Raw genomic sequence first — 24,202 nt, 5'->3', positions numbered from 1 at the left:
TCTCTCTCTGTCAAATAAATAAAAATAAATAAATAAATAAATAAATAATCTTTAAAAAAAAAAAGACTAAAGTACAAATGTTTTTATATTGTAACACAGAAATGACACAACTAAAACTGGGAAAAGGTTGAAGAAGAACAAAGTGGATTTTTGTATAGATAACAGGCAGAAATTAAAGAATATCAATACAAGAAGGACAAACTTAAAACTGTAATGCCTCTGGAATAAAGCGTAGGAGATAATCTTTGTAAGCTAGAGTTGCACAAACATTTCTTGGATAAACATGAAAAGCATAATTTACAAAGAAAAACAATGAACTGAACTTTAGCAAAATTAAATGTTTGCCCTGTGAAAGACACTGGTGAGCAATGATGTAACACACTACAAAGAAATTTTTCCCAAATCACTCCATGGCAAAAGACATGAATCTTGGATACATAAAAATGCTAAAAACTCAACCATATGAAAACAAATAACTCAGTAAGAAAAACTGGGCAAAACATTTGAACACAGACTTCACTGAAGAAGGTATATGGATAGCAAATAAATACAAGAACAGATGCTCAAGGTCTTTAATCATTAGGAAAATGCAAATTAAAATCACAAAAATAACCACAATATACTTATTAGGATGGCAAAAATCAAAAGAACTGACAATACCAAGAGCTGACCAAGTTGAAGAGCAAATGAACTCTTATCATTGCTGGTAGAAATGCAAAATCGTAGTTCCTTTGGTAAACAGTTTGGTAGTTTCTTAAATAGTTAAACACATTCCTAGTGATCCAACAGTCATATTCCTAGATATTTACTACAGAGAAAAGAAAAACTATGTTCACATAAAAATCTGTATATAAATGTTTATAGCAGCTTTACATATTATTGTCAAAAAGCAGAAACGACCCAATGTCAATCAACAGGAGATAGATTTACATTTATACAAAGATTACTTCTCACCAATATAAAAGAACACTCTTCTAATATTCAAAATGATATGAATGAATCTCAAAAACATGCAGAGTAAAAAAAGATGCAAAAAGGTTAATGTAATTTTTCATTTATGTGAAGTTTAAGAATAGACAAAATTGATCTACAGAGACGGATGTAAGAATAGCAGCTGCTGGAGGGAGGGGTCAGAGGTAATTGATTTGAAAGGAGCATGAAGGTGAAGGATATATTCAATATCTTGATTATACAGGGATATATGCTTATCAAAATTCATAGAAATATATACTTAAGATTTGTGTGCTTGTTTATAAATTATACTCAATAAAGTATTGTCAGCTTTTTAAGGCATCAATATATTTACTTCATAAGTATTATTCTTTCATCTTTTCTTAACCAGATTAAATTTTAACTATTTCCTTTAACGAGACCAAATTTTAACTATTTATTTTCTTTACCTGAAGGATGTTGTTCCATTTTCTTTTATTTTATTGTTCTGAACAGGAGATGCTTGGAGTGACAGAATCTTATTTCCTGTCAGGGTAATTTGCTTTAGAATGGAAGCTATACAAACAACGGAAGAAAGAAAAATGAACTTTTAAAAAAAAATCATGCCATATTAGGAAAAATGCAGAACAACAGCTTTTAGTATATACAAAATAATCAAAGAAAATTTCAAGCTGTCCTAGAACTATGTTTAAATTCAAAAATGACAATGAATATATTCCCTGAACAAGCAATCATTTATAAAATCAAGACATCTCCATTTCTTTTTAAATAGTCTTCAAACAAGTCTACAGAATTACCGGCATTATAAAAACATGCAGAAAAAGTGACAGGTGATAAATGTTAATATATCATTTATATTTGTAGATTTAAAAAACATATGAAATCTCTAACTTTTACGTGTAAGAATGATTTCAAACTTAGAAAAAGTACAGTCTAAAAAGAAATAAAGTTATAGCAATTTTTATGTTAAAAAAGGGCTTTACTTACAAAGAGGTTATTCTAATTCCAAAATACAATGAGCAGCTGCTTCTTTTATTCTAAAGCAACACATATCCCTAAAAAGTAGGCTATGTATGTACAAAGAATGTACTAAATGTTTATTTTGCAGCCCTCCCTCCTAGGTGTTATTTAAAAGACTATCTTCTCTTAATATAACAATAAAAAAAGAGAATACAAAAATCCCATCATATTCCAAACCCAGTGTGATGAGGCAGGGATGGATTGGGGTCTACCTGGAGGAAACTGGCTGGTAGGTATTGCAGTGCTCACTGGCATCTTCTTCGGTCCAGATTTCTGAATCGTCAATGCTGAGGAATGGGAAAGTGTGGTCACTTGTTTTGCAACACCTCCTGAAGGCTGCTGGACTACCTGAAACAATGAGAACTATTAATACAGTCATTCAACTAAACCTGCTTTAGAAAAGAACAAGCTTTCAGCTGTAACAGTAAGAAGTGACTGTGCTCACTTAACTGTAAATATACCTTTACATCAGCAAAATGAAAATCTACTTAAAATTTATATTTGTACATCACAAAATTATCTTGTTCAATATCACACAATGTATTTTATTTTTAGAGTGGAATTCAAATTTGCATTATATACTGCCCAACTTAAACCTCCATTTGGGTCCTATTTTCATTTTTTAACTTATGGAAATTTTCAAATATATACAAAAGTAGAGAGAAAAATAAAATGAAACCACTTATTCCATTATTACCCAGCTTCAAAAATGATTAATTCTTTACCAATCCTGTTTTATCCATTCCCACTCATTTTCTCACCATCCTCAAATATTTTTTAAAAAATCCCCAGTATATCTTTTTATCCCTAAATATTTCAAAATATATTTCTAAAAGATAAGAACTTTTAATGAGCTGCTTCTTACAAGTCTCTGACAAAAAAGAATTCTAGGGCAGTCTTCAAGAGAACAGTTCAAGAAATCCAGAGGGCAAGGGTTAGGGATAAAATAAGAGATATTAAAATAATAGTAGGGCCTTATTTTTAGCTCAAAAAAGGAAAGTCAAAATAGCAGAGCTTCATTTTTTCACTCCAAAAAAGAAAAAGTCCACTATTGATAGTGAACTACTTAAAAGTCCTTAAACTCAGATATGGCTAATATAAGTAATTCAGGAGAAAGATTTCTGAACAGATTTTGGGGATAGGATTTATTCTGTTCTCTAATTTTTTGTAAATAAAATACAAAATTTAGTTGTATTAGTAAACAAAACTAAATCACAAGAAACTCAAAATGCCCCAGTAAAGAATCCCATGGGAACTAAAACCCATATAGAAGAAATACAAGTTGGAATAATTTAACTGCCATCATTCTATAAAAAGACACTCTTGAAGGACAGAATGAACTCTTGAAAACAATGATGTATTTCAGTAAATTGAGATTATAAATTGACTTGCATTGTAAAGTATTAGGGGTCAGATTTATGCTCTACAAAGTAACAATTTGATAGATGAACACATAAAAGAAGATATGGTATACATACAACGGAATAGTACTCAGCTACAAAAAGAATAAAATCTTGCCATCTGCAACAACATGGATGGACCTAAGACAGTATTATACACTAAGTGAAAAAAGTCACATCCAGTTATAAAATAAGACACATGAATACAATATATAGTATATAGAATACAGTTAATAATATTTTAATAAGGGTGCCTGGGTGGCTCGGTGGGTTAAGCCGCTGCTCAGGTCATGATCTCAGGGTCCTGGGATCGAGGCCCGCATCGGGCTCTCTGCTCAGCAGGGAGCCTGCTTCCTCCTCTCTCTCTCTCTGCCTGCCTCTCTGCCTACTCGTGATCTCTGTCTGTCAAATAAATAAATAAAACCTTTAAAAAATAATAATAATATTTTAATAACTTTGTATGATGACAGATGATACCTATGTTTAGTGTAGTAATCACTTCCTAATGTATTTAAATGTTGAACATTACTATGTTGTATGTTGAAACTAATACTGTGGGGGCGCCTGGGTGGCTCAGTGTGTTAAAGCCTCTGCCTTCGGCTCAGGTCATGATCCCAGGGGCCTGGGGTCGAGCCCATACATTGGGCTCCCTGCTCAGCAGAAGCCTGCTTCCTCCTCTCTCTCTACCTGCCTCTCTGCATACTTATGATCTCTGTCAAATAAATAAATAAAATCTTAAAAAAAAAAAAAAGAAGAAACTTAATACTGTGTATCAACTGTACTTCAAAAAAAATTTTTATATGTGTATGCATAGAGAAAGGTCTGTAAGTCAAAAAACAAACTGATTATTTCCTAGGATTCTACTGCAGGGTAATTTTGTTTTCTACTTTGTGTATTTATTATATATTTTACAGGTATCTACATTACTTGCTTTTTTATGATTAGCATAAGCTACATTTATAATTGGAAAAATAATAAAGTTGAATTTTCAAATAACTAAAAATGAGAATATTATTAGAAAAAAATAAATTCTACAAAATAATATACATTCAGAGTCACATTATGCATTCATACTGAAACTCAACAGAAACAATCTAACAATTCTGGCTTACCTTCCTATTCACATTTTCTTCCTTAATATCCTTTATTAAGTATTCTTTTCCAGTATTTAATTGTGAAAAACAGTAATAAAATATTAGTGAAGTGTTTATGAGTTAATCTTCATACCATTTGGATAGGTACTCAAATAACAGACGAAAGGCCTGCCCTGGAGGTGGACACAGCCTGGCTGTGTGCACCCTCAGCTATAAAGAGTGGGGGATGGGGCGAAAAGGGGTGGGCCCCCATGAGACCTCAACACCAGTGTGCAGCCCTGGCAAGAACAAGCTGGGCAAAGCAAGCCTCAGTGCCTCAGTGCCCACTGTAGGATCCCGGGTGTGCCTCACTCTGCCTACAGCGCAACTGGGGTCAAGATCATACATGCAGAGGAAGGCAAATATGCTGGTTAAAAATATATAGAGGCACATGGATGGCTAAGTGGTGGAGCAAGCGACTCTTGATCTTGGGGTTGTGAGTTCAAGCCCCACCTTGGTGTAGTGATTAAATAAAACCTCAAAAAAGTGCACATATATATATCCCTAACTTTACAAATTATATTTATATTATTACATATATATTAAATATAGACATATATATTATATGTGATATTTATATATGTCATGAAGTTCTGAGCTGGGATTTAACAATCCTGGATCCCTCTCATTCCATATCTTAATAACTAAAACACTTGAAGCAGCATATGTGTGGAATACTCCTGCACACTTGCTGAACAAAATAAAATACAATGAATGAGAAAGTATAAGTGAATTCATTATTATTCTTTCAAAGAAGTACCATTTAAAACAACAGTGTTAGAATAGCATTTATGGAGACTGAAATGATCATAGATTGAAATTCACCTAAAGAGGTATTTACTCCTACTTGGCAAGCAAAAGAAAGAGCTATTATATTTTTAAAAACTTAAGTCCTTTACTTAATTTCCCTCCAAAAGGCCACTAGACAGGAAAATCAATAAATAGTACATACCTTAGCCTTTCCTTTTGACACATCAAATTCTGATGTTTTATTTGGATGTTAACATAAAATAATGTTCTAGTAATTTACAGAAATACAGGTCTAGTGCTTCACAGTATTACCTGGGTTTTTTTTTTAAAGACTTTATTTATTTACTTATTTATTTGAGAGAGAGATTGAGAGAGTGAGAGAAGGAGAGAGAGAGAGAGAGAGAGAATGACAGGGGGAAAAGGGTCAGAGGGAGAAGAAGACTCCCCACTCAGCAGGGAGCCTGATGCAGGACTTGATCGTGGGACTCAACAATCATGACCTGAGCCAGAGGCAGCTGCTCAACCAAATGACCCACCCAGGTGCCCATTACTTAAGGATTTTTTTTACATTAATTATGATTTTTACATTATGCTCCGGGATATCAGACAAGGAACTATTCGTAAATTTCATAGGGAAAGGTTGCAAAGAAACACAAGTGCGGATGAAACAAATAGATAAGAATGCCTTACTTTTTTTTTTTTTTTTTTTAAGATTTTATTTGAGAGAGAGAGAGCACATGCGAGCAGGGGGTGGGGAGAAGGAAAGAATCTCAAGCAGACTCCTCACTAAACGAGGAGCCTGATGGAGATTGATCTCACAACCCTGAGATTATGACCTGAGCCAAAATTAAGAGTCCAGCACTTAACCAACTGAGCCACCCAGGTGATCCCATCCCTTATACTTTCCTTTCCCTGTATTTCAATCTTCACCTACTCCCCTGTTCATAAATACACAACAATCAAATTCTTACCTCTAATCAAGTGGTACATACACACACAGTGATTGGAATCAAGGTATTATCTCCTCTAATTTCTACATAATATTCAGTATGTGATTACTGGCAAGCACTTGGTAGGCTGAGTTCTAGAAAACAAAGGACCCTAACTATACAAAAGCTGCAGCTTTATAGTCAGAAAATACATGTTAGTTGCTATTTCTCAGTAACAGCCAATACGTGGTTCTTGTACCACTATTTCCTTATCTTCTGGGACAATGGCATACGTCACTAAATGGCATCACTTCTATATACCTTATCCAGTCTCAGAATCTTAACATAGAGCTCCAGTAAAATCCTACAAAGAAAGTTGAAACTTGGGCGCCTGGGTGGCTCAGTTGGTTAGGCAATTGCCTTCAGCTCAAGTCATGATCCTGGAGCCCCAGGATTGAGGCCCACATCGGGCTCCCAGCTCCATGGGGAGTCTGCTTCTCCCTCTGACCTTCTGCTCTCTCTCTCTCAAATAAATAAATGAAATCTTTAAAAAAAAAAAAAAAAAAGAAAGAAAGAAAGAAAGAAAGAAAGAAAGAAAGAAAAGAAAGTTAACACTTGCTTTGCCATACACAGTCTATATTAAAACTCAATCTTGAGGGCGCCTGGGTGGCTCAGTGGGTTAAGCCGCTGCCTTCGGCTCAGGTCAGGATCTCAGGGTCCTGGGATCGAGTCCCGCATCGGGCTCTCTGCTCAGCAGGGAGCCTGCTCCCTCCTCTCTCTCTCTCTGCCTGCCTCTCTGCCTGCTTGTGATCTCTGTCTGTCAAATAAATAAATAAAATCTTTAAAAAAAAAAAAACTCAATCTTGATAAACTTCAGAATACACTGTTTCTTTCATTTAAAGGGCCTTCTAAACACTTAAAAATGTGCTCAAATGAATTCTTAATTATATTACCAGCCTTTATAGGACTCTACAAATGCTGCTTAAAATTGAGAACCTATCAATTTCTGTTAAAAACTTAAATGTGCTTATTGTGTGATTTGATTTATAAGAAATTCTAGAACAAGCAAAAATAACCTGTGGGAGAAAATTGTCTACCTTTCCTCTCACTCTTAACAGAATGCAGAAAGAAAAAGTGCTTAAATCTAGATCCTTAGGTCAGTTCAATATGAAAATGAGAGTGAACTACTTGAGCCAATGAAGTAATTAATGAGTAGGGAGAAAAGAAACAAGATCAATTTTTACTTCAAGTTCTCTAATAAAAATACTGGCCACCAGCATACTCAGAAACTAAAATTTGTACCTTGAAAATACTTCTTCCAGTGAAAACTGAAGTCAGAGTCAGTCAGCAGAATTATGTCTCATAGGCTATTTCATATAAAAATGTATTTGTTGAAAATTCTTTAATGTTCTCCCTTACTTTAAAATAATTAGGTAGCAGAAGAAAATTTGATGTACAAAAACACATTTTTTCCTAATATTCTGGATTAGTTTGTTTTAGGAGACCATCTTTACTTCAATATAATGAAATGGAAAATGACCACATTTAATAATACACTAATTTTTTTTGTCCTATACCTACAAAAGAGTAATATTTGGAGAATGTTGAACATACTGACCATTTATTTATCAAATGTCAACAATTCTGTTAAGAAGAAATGCAAGTAAAAGAGTCACTCAGGGAAATACATATCTGAAATAGGGAATATATCCATGATAATACTAAAACTTTCTGCCCTATCTCTTAATATAAAGTATTTCTGGGCACCTGGGTAACTCAGTCAGTTAAGCCTCTGCCTTTGGCTCAAGTCATGATCCCAGAGTCCTAGGATTGAGCCCTAAGTCAGGCGCCATGCTCAGAGGAGAGATTGCTTCTCCCCCTACCCCTCCTCGCCAACTGTGATCTCTCCCTCTCTCCCTCTCAGATAAATAAATAAAATCTTTAAAAAAATAAATAGGTATAAAATATTTTAAAAGATATTCAAGTGATATATAAATATAAGATTACTAGCAAGAGTAACAACATTCAGTTTACTCTCTAAATTTTTTTCCTCTCAACTTTTTTTTCTAAAAATACAGACCAGGAATCTTGAATTAACTTTCTCATTCATGAATTTTATTCATACATATTGTGGATTTGAGAGGCTTATTGTTTAATTTTTATGTGGTAGAATCTGTTACAAAAATGTATCAAATTTAATTCTAAAAATGATCAGATTGAAATTAAAATTTAGTTTTTCTCTATTAAATTAGCTTTTGCTAATTACGTTTAAATTTAATTAAAATTATAATATTCAGTTTAAATTAAATTTAGCTTTTGCTCAACTATGAATAAAACAGTTTTTTCACGAATATCCTAAGCATCAAAACAGAAAGCTTCTAGTTACTATCTTCCCATGATCAGCAGACTATAGTACAATTCATCTACTTTCTTTCATTAACTTTTAAAGAAAGGTAAACATTAAGCTTAACATTTAGCTGGAGTGTGTAACATCATATAACACCTACCATACCAGAACTGATAGGTAACCAATAACACTAACCTTTACAAGATCTAGATTGTCAGATGAAATCACAGGAACTACTGATTAGGACCATATTTCAAAAATTCAAGCATTTGAGGACCAAAATATACAAAGCAATGAACTACCGGCACAAAATGAAAAACTTTCATCTAAAGAAACTGTGAACAATTCCAGTTATTTCATTTGATAAGAATTCTAGCAGATCCCCAGAGGATAACATATAATGTATTATTTGAAATGTATTATATGAAATGTATTATTTCATAAAATATTAATTATATAAAATCTAAACCCTGCAATGGGAGATTAAGAGGAGCCTTATAAACTGAAAGTGTGATATTTAAAACATCCAGAAGGCAAGAAACCTCAACAATTATCCATAAAAACTAGTACATGCTAGAAATAAATAAAACATTAGGAAGAAGATTTTTTTTTTTAAGGTTTTATTTATTTGAGAGAGAGAATGAGACGAGAGAGCATGAGATGGGAGAGTTCAAAGGGAGAAGCAGACCCCCTGCCAAGCAGGGAGCCCAATATGGAACTAGATCCTGGGACTCTGGAATCATGACCTGAGCGGAAGGCAGTTGTTTAACCAACTGAGCCACCCACGCGCCCCTGGAAGAGGTTTTAAACTTCATGAGCAATCACTAAAGGAAATATACAAACAAAAGATTTTTTTAGAGTGTGTGCAGGTATGAGAAAGCAGGATGGGGGGAGGGGCAAAGGGAGAGAGAGAAGAAAGAACCTCAAGCAGGCTCCACACCAGCACAGAGCCTGAACCAAGGGGTGGGGTGGGGGGGCCTCAATCTCATGACCCTGAGATCATGACCCAAGCCCAAATCAAGAGTAGGTCGCTTAACCAACTGAGCCACCCAGGCACCCCAGAAATAAACAAATTTTAATATTAATTTAATATTGAACAATCATACTTGTATTCTTCAGCTCATTTTTGGAGACTACATCCTGAGTTGCACAAACCACAGATTTGATCCAGTATGGCAATTTTCGTATTTTAAATTATTATTTGCCACATCTCTTATAAGTGCATTAAATGCTTTCTTATGTTTCTAGCAACCTGAATATTTTCCTCCCCATTTGTCTGGGATTAAATTGGACTATGGTTTATGATGGGCTCACAGATGATATTCTCAAATCACTGAATGATACTAAACTTTAGTAATATTAATTTATTAAATTAGCTGATTTGAAAGAATGTTCTAATTCAATCCTTTCTGTGGCATTACCACACAGAATGGCTTATTTTGTGCCCTAGGTAAAAATGTGTTATAAAACAGATTACAATGAATCTTCAGTATCTAGGTGCTCTGGTATTTTACATTTTAAATAGGAAGGTATGAATACTGACAGACATCAAATTTGTTGAGTAAAATTAAAACAAAAGCCAAACAAGAAAGCAGAAATTCACCAGAAAAATTAAATCATTTCACATTTTTTTTAAGAATGAAATTAGGAGGGGCACCTGGGTGGCTCAGTGGGTTAAAGCCTCTGCCTTTGGCTCGGGTCATGATCCCAGGGTCCTGGGATCGAGCCCCACATCGGGCTCTCTGCTCCACCGGGAGCCTGCTTCCTCCTCTCTCTCTCTGCCTGCCTGCCTGTCTCTGATTGCTCTGTCAAATGAATAAATAAAATCTTTTAAAAAAAAAAAAAAAAGAATCAAAGTAGGAAGTAAAAAGAAATCCTAAAATTTACCATTAGATTTTCTTTCTTTTCTTCCTTCCTTTCTGTCCCTCCCTCCCTTTTTTCCCATCCATTCTTCCTTCCTTCCTTTCTTTCTCTCTCTCTCTCTTTTTTTTTTAAAGATTTTATTTATTTATTTGACAGAGAGAGATCACAAGTAGGCAGAGAGGCAGGCAGAGAGAGAGGAGGAAGCAGGCTCCCTGCTGAGCAGAGAGCCCAATGTGGGACTTGATCCCAGGACCCTGAGATCATGACTCGAGCCGAAGGCAGCAGCTCAACCCACTGAGCCACCCAGGCGCCCTTTTTCTCTCTTTCTTTCGATTTTAAGTAATCTTTACACCCAACGTGGGGCTCAAACTCACAATCCTGAGATCAAAAGTCCTATCCTCCCTGGAATCAGCTAACCAGTTTCCCCCACTGAAAAATCTGTTTTATTTTTTCTTGATTGAAATTGTTTCTAATGTATAACAAGTCAAACATACAAAATATAAATGTTGTCAAAATACTATTGCCAAAGTTTTCCTGTTTCAGGACACTCTAAAAACCCAGACATTCTTATCCTAATGGGAAAGACCCTGGGTTTTAGTCTAAGATTCAATACTTTCTGAGTGCCAGTGGATGGGTCACTTAATGTTTCTGGATTCTTGGTTTTCTCCCTGCCTTTTCTTCATTATAAAATTATTTAAAAACCTACAGTTAATACATGACATACATGCTTTTAGAACTCTACATAGCTATAAAGTGTTATTTCACTTCAGGAACTAATACGGTATAGATGTTCAATAATGATTAGCAATGATTCAAGAATCGCTTATGACCCATAAAAAGGATTTCAATTCTGTTCAGTGCTACCAAAAAGAGGCCTTTCCTTCAGGCAATGACTCTGTTTTCAGTGGTTCCCAAATTGGCTGCTCAGACTGATGTTTAAGAGTCACTGCTTCTAAAAAGGTTTCATCTCTGAGATTAAATTCAGACAACCCAAGAGAAACTGCAAGGCATACACACTTCTTGATTTGAAAATCGAACTCAGGGTAGGAAGGGATAAAAAATGGTAAGCACTCAGGAAAAGACATTACTTCCTATCTACCCAAGAGTTTGACTGCTGTCCAAACTCATCTTTCCCTTTCATCTGTTTTTTTTTTTTTTTTAAGATTTTATTTATTTATTTGACAGAGAGAAAGAAAGAGAGAGATCACAAGTAGGCAGAGAGGCAGGCAGAGAGAGAGGCAGAATCAGGCTCCCTGCTGAGCGGAGAGCCCGATACGCGGCTCAATCCCAGGAATTTGAGATCATGACCTGGGCTGAAGGCAGAGGCTTAACCCACTGAGCCATCCAGGCGCCCCTTCCCCTTTCATCTTATGCTCATAGCTGACCTCTGCCTCAAAGACAATCATCCACAGATATTCCTCTTCTCCTGATCAGACAACAAGGTTGGGAAGTTTACTTAGATTTTATTATCCCCAGAAGCAGAATAAACTAAAACAAAGAGATTCAACACACAGTCTTTAACATAAAGATTTACAAAAGCAAACAAAGCAATTACCAAAAATTAAAAGAACAGCTAGCTATTATGGTATAAGGTAAGTGAGTTTATTAAGAAATGCAATTTTTAATTAATTCACCATGTACTCTCTCCCACAAGTTAACAATAATTTCACAGTCTGTCTTGAATAAACTAGAATGTTTTAAATACTATGAAAATAAACTCACTAAAATGAGTGAGGAGGCCAGAAGGGGAACCTCTCACACCCTATAACTAGTCACCAACTGCAGACCCCAACAGAAAGAGGGGTACCTTGTATTCCCAACAGGAAGAAGCCCATCCTTTATCTGCAGAAGGAAGAAAGATTTTCACCTTGCCCAGCAACAGCTTAGCCAATGAGAGACTGTCACAATCCAGCCAATGAAAAGCCACTGCACTTTTGTTTACTCCAGTGGACTTCTGTTTGTAACAGCCTTTTCCAACGTCTGCCTTACCTCTGTAGGAGGCCTTTTTATTTTTTTTTAAACAAGGCCTTTCTTTGTTCTCTAGATCTGCCTATGGTTTTACTGTATCTTGCTTGTCCTGAATTCTAATTCTTTGCTATTCCCAAATAAACCCATTTTTGTTGGTAAAATAACAGAAAGTTTTATTTCTAAGGTTAACAACACTAATTGATAAATAGTTAAGATTTCTTTCTTTCACCTAAGAACCTCTCAACCTACCAAGTTTAGGGAAAAAAACACAACTTCAACTCATCTACTCCCATTTCCCTCTCCCCTTAGCACATTTTTCTTGGGAAACGTTACCATAACATTACATCTGTAATAACCTTGCCCCAAAGATTTAGTCTGAACCTAATCTTGAGGAAACAATTAGAAAACAAAGGACATTCTGCAAACTAGTGTAGGTACTTAAAACGGTTACAACAGAATGAGCAAATACAAAAGGGCTGGGGAGCATGTTTTAGATTAAAGAAGCCTAAAGAGAAATGACAGGTAAATACAATACGCAGGTCTCTATCACAAACAATATCAGAAAAAAGGACATTATTAGCTATAACTGACACTGTTGGGACAGCTGGGAAAAAAAATTATACCAGTATTAAATATTCAAGTATAATAGTAAGTGCAAGGCCTTTATATTAAAAAAAAAAAAATTCATTTTCCTTAAGAGATACACAGTACTTAGAGGTACAATGTCACAACTTCTGCAATTAACTCTAAAATATTTCAAGAAAAAGTTCTGTGTGTGTGCTTATGTGTGTGAATAGAGAGAGGGAGAGACTCAGCAAATGTGATAAAATGTTAACAACTATTCAAACTCCATTGAGGATACTCAGGGGCTCGTTTTACTAGTATTGCTAACTTTCTGAATGTTTGAAATTTTCAAAAGAAGAAACTGAAGAAGAAATGAAATGTTACTCACTAGTTGTTTGACTTTAACTGCCTGTGGAATCCCAGCTGGCTGTGAAAGGATGGGGCCTGGCTGTGCAAGTTTGATCTGTACAGGAGCAATGACGGCCTTGTCAGATGTGGTCCCAGCAGAAGTAACAACAGGTTTCACAGATGGAAGACAGATAGCTGCTGCTGAAGTTTCTCCGAAAGTTACTGATGGAAGGGCCAACGTGACTGCTGTCCCAGAGACAACTGGCTTCTCAGGCTGAAGCGAGACTGCTGCAACTGTGTTCTGAATAGATGTCACAAGCGGTTTTGGAGTCTGAAGCAAAACAGTTCCAGCTGTTGTTCCTCCTGGTACAGCAGCTGGACCCACAGAATGAAGTGTCACAACTCCAGTTTTTGTTCCCCCTGGACCAGCAAGTGGATTCAGAGTCGACACTGACACAGTACTGGGTGTTGTTGCTCCAGAAACAATGATGGGTTTTTCAGATTGGATTGAGCAAACTGTTGTTGTCACCACAGGAGAAGTTGTTGCTGTTGTGGTACAGGTAGCAATGACTACCTCATTAGAGGTCTGCTGAACACACTGCTGAATAAAGCTCTGGGAGTTGGGCATGAGTTGTCGTAAGGCAATCACACTTTTCTAGAAATAGGGGAGAAAAAAGAACGTGATAACTAAACAAATTAGCTCCTAGTAAAATAGAATTACTTTGTATTTCAGAGCTTTACAACATAAGATAAATCAGAAGTATATCAGATATTTCAGTTGAGGAAGCCTGATATCACTATCCTGATATCACTATCATATCCTAACAATATCCAGGATACACCCAATTTAAAGCCCACAAGTACTTTATTTTTCAATACAAAATTTCAATACAAAATTATTACCGCTCAGTATTAAATTTATTTTATAGCCCTCAAGATCAATTTGGTAAAATAAAGCACTGTGTCATACTTGTTTGTATTTACTTATCCCCCATAATAGATCACTAATAATTTTTCTATCAGTAAGTTTCTATACATGACAATAGAATCTTAAAAAAAAAGTTTTTGTTAAATAACTTTCAACTGTGGATAAAAACAGTCTCTAAATCAAAATAAAACTAATACATGGGACGCCTGGGTGGCTCAATCAGTTAACTGTCTGCCTTCAGCTCAGGTTATAATCCCGGAGTCTTGGAACGGAGTCGTGCATCGGGTTCCTTCCTCAGTGAAGAGCCTGCTTCTCCCTCTGCCCTGCTGCTCCCCCTGCTTGTGCTCTCTCTGTGATAAATAAATAAAAGCTTAAAAAAAAAATAAAATAAAACAAACACGGGCAATTTCCTTAATGGAGCTAGAATATTTTCTGACTAGATTTTAAGTTGGTGTCTCTCCTTGTATCTTTCTAAAAGAGTAAAGGCAATTTAAACTAAAAAGTAGAACACTGCCTTTTCATCCCTGAGCGTTTTGTTTCTTTTGTTTTTGAGTAAGGGAAAAAAAATGGAAAAGGAGTTAGATAGCAGATTATCTTTTGGTGAATTCAAGGGCTATGTGGAAGTTTCCCTATTCTGATACTTAAACAAAAGCAGTCTGACTGAATTTTAGAAGCAAATGAGAACCACTGTTATTTTCTTCCTTTTAGTTACATCTTTTACTTTTTTATTAAAAAGGATTTAGAAGTTCTTCTCTGAAGGTTTTCAAATATGTATATAAATGGTAACAAAGGAAAGTAAGAAGCAGAGAGTCTCATAATCTTTTTCCAAACTTAAAAAATAGTGGAAAACAAGCTGCTTTGGAAATATATAAAAAAATGAAGTGATCTATTAAATTTAAACTAGAAATCTAATATGAAGGGGTCCTGAGAAAAACACAATTGGAACAAATGTTAAAATAATCAGACTCGGAGAAATTTTTACAAAAAATGTATATTAAATTATCTCTTGATCAGAGATTAAACGCTAAATCCCTCATCTCTATGCAACATTCAATGCCCCAAATGTGTGGGGGGGTGTCCTAAGGAAACAAATCACAAGGCTTAATAGGTCCTTAGAAAATACATACAAATCAAAAAAACTTCAGTTTTATTTGGTAACTTAAAAGTATTGTTACCTAGCAAGTAGAGTCAGATAGGATAAATTCTGGACCTCTAAGTTTGACAAAAAATTAGTCGATATAAACAGTGTTTGAATCTCTAAAATGAAAAATACTATAATATCTACTACGTAGTATTCTCAAAAGACAGATACGAAAAATAAGTGCAAACAATCCAAATTAAAAGTAAAGTATCTAGCATAGCAATGGACGAATAATAAGAACATACATGATCTCCTCCTTTCTCCTCCAGTATCTCCAATGAGTATGAAATACAGATAAATGTACGAGTTGTCAGCATTAATGTAGACAACCTATTGCTCAAAGAACTTTTGTACTGAAAGGGACCCAAGGAAGAACTGCCTCTAATTTCTCAATCAAGAAGATCATCCAAAAACAGGGCACTAGTCATTTGATATTAAATATTATGCTGAACCTTCAACCTCCCTTTCCCTATCTCCTCTAGCTGAAACATTCTCAGTTTCTTTAGCCACATTTTATATCACATGATTGGCACCCTCCTAATCAATGTGCTCACTCTTCTATTGACATTTCCATTATCTTAAGATGCTTCTGGAAATGTGCTCCATTTCCCTTCCCACTCTTTTTTTTAATGAGGCAACCAAAAGGAGTCTTCCACTACAGCGCCTCTTTCATCTCCTCTAGACAATCAAACCAAATAGTCCTCTTTAATTTTTTTAAGAAATATTTACTTATTTGGGGGACAGAGAGAGACCGAGAGAGCAAGTATGAGCAGGAGCGGCAGAGGGAGAGGGAGAGAGAATCTTGAGTGCACTCCACACTGAGCCCGACCGAGGGCTCAATCTTACAACCCTGAGATCACGACCAGAGCCAAAACCAAGAGTCTAAGCGCCCCTAAAACAAATATTTCTAATGGCCACTCCTCGTTCCATTATTTCAAAATTTATGGGATAATTCTGTGGTTCATTGTAATTCCAGTTCTTTAATGACATTTAAAATTTCAACTTGATTCCTCTTCAGCTTCTGAGTATCCAAAAAAATCTATTTTTATAGTCTCTTGTTATCAAATTATTGTTTCACATCAAAATTCTATTTAATTCAACAAATCTTAGAAAAGAATATGCTTACTAACAACATAAGTCAATTTTTTAAAAGATTTTATTTATTTATTTGACAGAGATCACAAGTAGGCAGAGAGGCAGACAGAGAGAGAGAGGGGAACCAGGCTCCCCACCAAGCAGAGAGCACGATGCAGGGCTCATCCCAGGACCCTGAGACCAGGACCCGAGCTAAAAGCAGAGGCCTAACCCTCTGAGTCACCCAGGTGCCCCATAAGTCAATTTTTTAAGAATAACAGCTTTCCCACCAAATCTGGCACTATTTGATTTATTATTTCTAGGAGAAGATGAGTCATTAGCACAAAGGAGAAGGCCCTATTTTAAAGGAAAAGTCAAGCCTTTGAAGATGTAAGCTTTACCAATATAATCATTATGTTATGTTCATGAATGAGAAGCTGGTTTTGTTTTCCCAAAGTGTTTCAATCTAAAGAATATGAACTATGAACATTCTTAACAGATTGCAACATTTGAGAGCTTTCTCCTCCACGGTTAGTATCTTCACATAGCTATCATATTGAAATATTAAGGATTCCAATTATTTTTAAAATTTATTTTAAGGAAATCTAACTCAAATAATTTCTTCAAAGTAACACATAACTTTACCTTAAGAAAAGGAACTAGATGAGGCTGAGGTGAAGACTTGAGTTCAATATACAGTTGTCTAGTAAATTCTTCTGCTTCAATTTTTGCATCCTGAGGAACAGGAGAAAGAAAAATACTTTTAGGTTTACAAATATTTTAACAGAGGAAAGGTATGTTTATTATCTCATGATTGATGTAAGCAGGTAAAAGACCTACCTATACTGTGAAAACTGTAAGACACTAATGAAAGAAACTGAAAAGACCATAAATAAATGGAACCATACACTGTGTTCATGCACTGAAAGAATTAATACTATTAAGATGTCCATACTATCCAAAGAAATCTACAGTTTCAATGCAATCCCTATCAAAATACCAACAGCATTTTTCACAGAGCTAGAACAAATAATCCCAAAATTTGTGGGGAACCACAAAAGACTCTGAATAGCCAAAGCAATAACAAAGCTGGAGGTGTCACATTTCCAGAATTCAAATTCTATTACAAAGCTATAATAATCAAAACAGTATGGTACTGGGACGCCTGGGTGGCTCAGTTGGTTAAGCAGCTGCCTTCGGCTCAGGTCATGATCCCAGCGTCCTGGGATCGAGTCCCACAATGGGCTCCTTGCTCGGCAGGGAGCCTGCTTCTCCCTCTGCCTGCCTCTCTGTCTGCCTGTGCTCGCTCGCGCGCTCTCCCTCTGTCTCTGAAAAATAAATAAAATCTTTAAAAAAAAACAAAACAGTATGGTACTGACACAAAACAGACACAGAGATCAATGGAACAGAATCGAGAGCTAAGAAATAAACCCACAACTTTATGGTCAATTAATCTACAATAAAGAAGGCGAGAACATACAATGGGGAAAAGATAGTCTCTTCAATAAAGGGTGTTGTGAAAATTGGACAGCTGTATGCATAAGAATGAAACTGGACAACTTCCTTAAACCATACCCCCAAATCAACTCAAAATGGATTAAGGGCCTAAATGTGAGGCCTGAAACTATAAACGTCCTAGAAGAAAACACAGGTAGTAACCCCTGGATATTAGCCTTAGCAGTATTTTTCTGGATATGCCTTCTTAGGCAAAGGAAATAAAAGCAAAAATAAACCATTGAGACTACATCAAACTGAAAAGCTTCTGCAGGATAAAGGAAACGATCAACAAAACAAAAAGGCAACTTACTGAATAGGGAGAAGAGTTCGCAAATGACATATCTGATAAAGGGTTAAGATCCAAAATAAATTCATAGAACTCAATTACCAAAAATAATCTGATTAACAACAGACTGAGGACCTGAACAGATGTATTTCTGAAGAAAACTTAGGATGGCCAAAAGACAAATGAAAAGATGCTCAACATTACTAATCATCAGGGAAATGAAAATAAAAACCACAATGATATATTACCTCACACCAGTCAAAATGGCTAATACCAAAAGGATAAGAAATAACCAGTGTTGGCAAGGATTGTAGAGAAAAGTAACTGTTGGTAGGAATATAAATTGGTGTAGTCACCGTGGAAAACAGTATGAAGGTTTCTCAAAATTTTTTAAATTGAAGTAACACACGATCCAGTAATTCTACTTCTGGGTTATTTACCCAAAGAAAACAAAAACACTGATTTGTAAAGATATATGCATTCCTATGTTTACAGCAGCACTGTTTACAATAGCCAAGACATGAAAGCAACCTAAGTGTCCATTAATAGATGAGTAGATAAAGAAGATGTGGTATATGCATACAATGAAATATTACTCAGCCATAAAATAGAATGAGATCTTGCCATTCACAACATGGATGGACTTAGAGGGTATTAGGCTAAGTGAAATAAGTCAGACAGAGAAAGACAAATACTCTAAGATTTCAAATATATGTAGAACTTTTAAAAAAATCATACAAACAAAAAGATACAACACAGAGCACAAATTGGGGAGTGGAGTAGGGAGATGAGCAAAATAGGTGAGTGGTTAAAGAAGGGCAAACTTCTAGTTATAAAATAAGAAAATCAGAGGGATAAAAAGTACAGCTTAGGAAATATAGCCAATAATATTGTAATGACTTTTTACAGTGACAGATGGTAACTATGCTTATGCCATATGTTGTAATGTTAATAATTACTAAATCACCATATTCTACACCTGACAGTAATATAATATTTATGTTAAATATACTTCAATCAAAAGTTAAAAATTTAAGTTAACCGAAATTTTATTTATTTATTTTTTAAGATTTTATTTATTTATTTGAGAGAGAGACAGTGAGAGAGAACATGAGCGAGAAGGTCAGAGGGAGAAGCAGACTCCCCATGGAGCTGGGAGCCCGATGTGGGACTCGATCCCGGGACTCCAGGATCATGACCTGAGCCGAAGGCAGTTGTCCAACCCAACTGAGCCACCCAGGCGCCCCAAGTTAACCGAAATTTTAAAAAATGCTTGGAAGTTAAGTTAAAAATTTACTTATAGGGGCGCCTGGGTGGCTCAGTGGGTTAAGCCGCTGCCTTTGGCTCAGGTCATGATCTCAGAGTCCTGGGATCGAGTCCCGCATCGGGCTCTCTGCTCGGCAGAGAGCCTGCTTCCCTCTCTCTCTCTCTGGCTGCCTCTCTGTCTACTTGTGATTTCTCTCTGTCAAATTAATAAATAAAATCTTAAAAAAAAAAAATTTACTTATAGGACTTATAATTTTAAATATCTAAAATAGTTATCCCAAGTGGAAAACTAACCATTTTAAATGTGCTCTATTTCTAACAAATTATAGGTAGCACAAAAAACAGTAGTAAAGATGCTTTAATATTTATAAATTAAAGGTGCCTGGGTGGCTTGTGGTTTTAAAGCCTCTGCCTTCAGCTCAGGTCATGATCTCAGGGTCCTGGGATCGAGCCCTGCATCGGGCTCTCTGCTCATCGAGGAGCCTGCTTCCTCCTCTCTCTCGACCTGCCACTCTGCCTACTTGTGATCTCTCTCTGTCAAATAAATAAATAAAATCTTAAAAAATATATATTTATAAATTATATTTGTTTTCCAGTGCAGTATTTGAAATATACACATTTTCTGCTGGGAAAAAGTGATCATTTATATACAAAAAATACACAAAATTCTCATTATACAGTCAGAGAAATGTGTAGATTTTAGTACTTAAAAAAACCCAAAACTGTGTTTGTCAATTACACCCTCAGCATATTTCTTAAGCATAGAATATGCAACATTTGCTAATTTCCACCTTCATCTGCTTTAATGTACCTAAGCAATTTACCTGAAAGAGGATATAAGAAGTGATTGATGTATAATTTAATAGCTAAAAAACACAGCATCTTGGAACTTGGGACACAAAGATCATTATATTTATTACTCCGCTCATCTTACAGAAAAGGAAACTAAAACTTAAGAAAGTTCACTTACTTCCACAGGTTACAAAGCATGTTGTTTGGACTTAGAGAACTGAATTTCATCATTTGTCCACAGCCTGGCTTTCTGGCATTCGCAATTCTATTAACAATATTTTATTTGACCAAAGAATCAACTTTCTGTCCAAGGCTTTTTTTTTTTTTTTAAGATTTTTAAAACTTGTTTCAGAGAGAAAGAGTACATGTGGAGTGGCAGAGGGAGAGAGAGAATCCTCAAGCAGACTCCCTGCTAAGCATGAAGCCTGACATGGGGCTTGATACCAGGGCTCTGAGATCATGATCTGAGCCAAATTCAAGAGTCAGACACTCAACCAACTGAGCCATCCAGGCACCCTTCCCCAAGGCCCTTTTTAAGGTACGGCATATACAAGTAATGTAATAGATTTACTTGTTTCAGATTTATTATCATTACATATTAAAAAGCAAAAGCTTATCCCAAAAAATCCATCTATAATAAACCTCATTTAAAGATAAGTTCCATTTAAAACATGTTCTACAAATTCTTACAGAATTTAAGCTTTCATAATACTAACTTACCAAAAGTTGTTCCACCAGTTTCTTTACATTCTGCCCCATTTCTGGGGACTGTGATCCACTACATGCTAGTTTTATTAACATTGCAAGGAAGTTCTTACATTTCTTCACGTTTTCTAGCATCGCCTAAATAGAGAAATACAAACACAAATGTTAGCTGGAAAACAGAATTCAAGAAAATTTGTAAAGAGACATATTCATGGAAGATGGAGAGGAGAGCTTACCGGAGAAAGACTTGTCTGAGCTGCTGCTGAGTTCTCTGCTTTGAGACTGGGCTCATTTGAGGGGGCAGCTGATGCTCCCAAAGTTGAAGGCTTCAAGGCAGTTACAGAATTCAACGGCTTTACAGGAGTAACTGTGACAACATTTGTTGGCACAGCTACAGACTGAAATTAAAAGTAGTGCACATTTAGATATGTATTACTATGAACTGGACCACAGCGGGTGCCTCACTTCCCACTTACCAGGCTACAAATGGATCTTGATATCTTTGCTTTCATGTTATGCTCTACTAGTCTAAGGCATTGGAACACTGTTGTAAGAGCTCTGGATTTCAGTAGATCTGGGTTTCATTCTCATCTACCCTACCTACTTTATCTTTTTCTTTTATGTTCAATTAGCCAACATATCTACCTACCTACTTTTCCCTGACACCTATTGAGTGTTGACCTCAAGCAAGTTACTTAATCTTGCTAATCCTCTGATTCTGTAAAAAAACAATGATAGAAATGGTACCTCCCTATTCTCCTAGGGTTGTTTCTGAAAAACAGTACCAAGAGCATGGTCCTCAAAACACATTATTAATAATTCTCTAAAAAGAATTTGAAATAATAAGTCTTTATATGAAAATATAGAATATTCTATTCCACAATTTTATGCTTTTTCTTAAGTATAAAGCAGAGAGATCTACTGATCATCTTATATTCAGATAAGCTGCTTTTATGTAGACTATCAGAGTAAGCATAATGAATATTACAAACTTTGATATCTTATTTTCACACTGACAAGAATTTTGGTTAGGTCTTCCACCTTCTATTGAAATGAGGTGTGATTATAGCACCACCTGCAGGATAAAAAGTTTAATACATGAAATCACAAGTCAGGCAAAAATTTAGACAACCCTGAGGTTAAAGCAAAAATCTTATTTTAGAACAAACACTGAAAATTAAAGAACATGGGTAAAGTTTGAAGGTGATGGGGGAGACAACAGAATTTACAAATGACTCAGAAAACTGAAATTGCACCATGATTTTAAATATTTGTATACTAGAGGCCTACAACACAAAAAGGTCAGGTTGCAATCACCTTTGAGAATATTTCCTTTGCTAACAGTCAAAATAAGTGCAAATGTACACCAAAATTTCCCACTTTAGAAAGACTGGAGCCTATATTAGATGAAGCATGCTTTAAGGGTAAAAATGGGAGAAAGAAAAAACACGGATTAATGATGAAAACTAGAATGATGAAATGTTAAGCAAAAAAGGTAAAATTAAAAATTGTACCTAAGTCAGTGAACTATTATTAAAGTAGATCTCAAGGCAACAATGAAAATGAGTCACCTTCCTATTCCTAGCTTTAGTCTTGCTCTCCAAGTAAAACTACTGTGCAGTTTCCCTGAATCCTTTTGGAGACTGTCAAATAAATTTTTTCAGGTTAATCTATAGTAATTAAATACTCTTTCTTCAGTGAGTCTATATTAACCTCTGCCATTAACCCCTTAAACTACTATTAAAGAAAGCATAATCTAAAACTTTAGCTAGTGACTATGATTACCTTTCTGGACCAACGGGAAGCGTTCCTCAGGGAACCTCAAAGTTCCTCTCCCTTATGAAGCAAAATAAGGGTCAATGAAATGTGAGCTCAGAAAAAGCATCCTATTTTTTGTGAAGAGAGGAAGCATTTATGGCATTTCTACTTTCCTTGTTAATATTTTACTGTCTCTAGTACAAAATCTGTCCTTCATAACTTTTTTTTTTTTTTAAAGATTTTCTTTATTTGACAGAGAGATCACAAGGAGGAAGAGAGGCAGGAAGAGACAGAGGGGGAAGCAGGCTCCCCACAAAGCAGAGAGCCTGATGTGAGGCTCGAACCCAGGACCCTGAGATCATGACCTGAGCTGAAGGCAGAGGCTTAACCCAGTGAGCCACCCAGGTGCCCCTTCATCACTCTTTCTAATACAGCTATTAGCTGTACCTTACCAGATACCTGCAGCTTCCATACCAACTCTTCCTCTTAAAAGGCACAGGGAGGCACACAACCCCAGTCTACTCTACCTACATAATCCTACTGCAGTAACGGGTGGACCATCTTAAACTCAAACATAACTCCTGATATTATAGCCCAGCCCATTCTATTTCCATGCTTTGAAAGACCACACTGGCACTGATGATGAATGTCTGGGGGGTGTGACTTAAAAGCTGGCAGCCTACAAAGTATCAGAACAGCCTGTAGAGGGCACAGGTGAGGTGCAAACTCAGTATTAAAGGAAGATGGAATTCCATCCTCCAAGACTCAGTGTAAACTGTATCAAGAAATTCTTTATGGTACTGTCTCCAATAGGACAAATACACCAAGCAATAGAGGAGCAGAGGGATGAATGGAAATCATCCATGAATGGATGAATGCCTCCTGGGTACTTCAGGTTCCTAGCGTCCAGGGAACAACTGTAAGAATCATTATTGTGGCAGGGGTACGTGACCTGACATCTAGAATAGGTAGGGTTGCTATTACACAATAAAGACTGAGAAGAGAAGAGTATGTGTGGTGAATGAAACTAGGTGATCCAGTTAAGCACCTGCTGGCATTTCCTTGCCCAATTGTATGACCAGTGGACAAGTCCAATAACTCTTGCTTCAAGAAAGCATGGGGATTAGGACCTCAGATCTCTCAGGGATGAAGGTCTGGTCACACTACCAGTTAAGTTACCAAGACCAAAAGAGTTATTGAGATTGGAGGGAATCTAGAATGAATAGAATAGGATAGTGAAGGAAGGACATGATGACTATCAGCCACAGTGGTGGGGACTGTAGTTTATCCTAGTACCTCCTCCTCTTTGTTTCCCCAAGGAAGAAACCCACTGGAATCCCAAAAGATCTGGTCTCTAACATGGTTCAGGAAGTAGATCCCAGGGACACAAGAATTAAACCATGATAGGCCATTAAAAGGAAATCTGTGCTGTCTCAGCTGTTGGGAACGCTATTATGTCAGATCCAATTCTTTCAGAGTTTG

General features: G+C 36.0%; 1 protein-coding gene across 4 annotated transcripts in view; it reads right to left on the bottom strand.

Annotated features, from left to right (window-relative positions):
• TAF4B (TATA-box binding protein associated factor 4b) overlaps positions 1-24,202 on the bottom strand; it is a 151,039-nt gene that overhangs the window by 107,922 nt on the left and 18,915 nt on the right. For all 4 annotated transcript variants that reach the window (XM_059410038.1, XM_059410037.1, XM_059410039.1 and 1 more), the window contains exons 4-9: positions 21,199-21,360; positions 20,978-21,100; positions 17,062-17,151; positions 13,314-13,928; positions 2,184-2,319; positions 1,401-1,506 (exon numbers count right to left, since the gene is read on the bottom strand). In XM_059410038.1, coding sequence (XP_059266021.1) covers positions 1,401-1,506; positions 2,184-2,319; positions 13,314-13,928; positions 17,062-17,151; positions 20,978-21,100; positions 21,199-21,360 — 1,232 coding nt within the window. The remainder of the gene's footprint in view (positions 1-1,400; positions 1,507-2,183; positions 2,320-13,313; positions 13,929-17,061; positions 17,152-20,977; positions 21,101-21,198; positions 21,361-24,202) is intronic.

The sequence above is a fragment of the Mustela nigripes genome, chromosome 8 (genome assembly GCF_022355385.1).
Source record: "Mustela nigripes isolate SB6536 chromosome 8, MUSNIG.SB6536, whole genome shotgun sequence".
NCBI lineage: Eukaryota > Metazoa > Chordata > Mammalia > Carnivora > Mustelidae > Mustela > Mustela nigripes.
The sequence above is the reverse complement of the archived record's forward strand: the minus strand, read 5'-3'. Positions and strand labels throughout refer to the sequence as shown.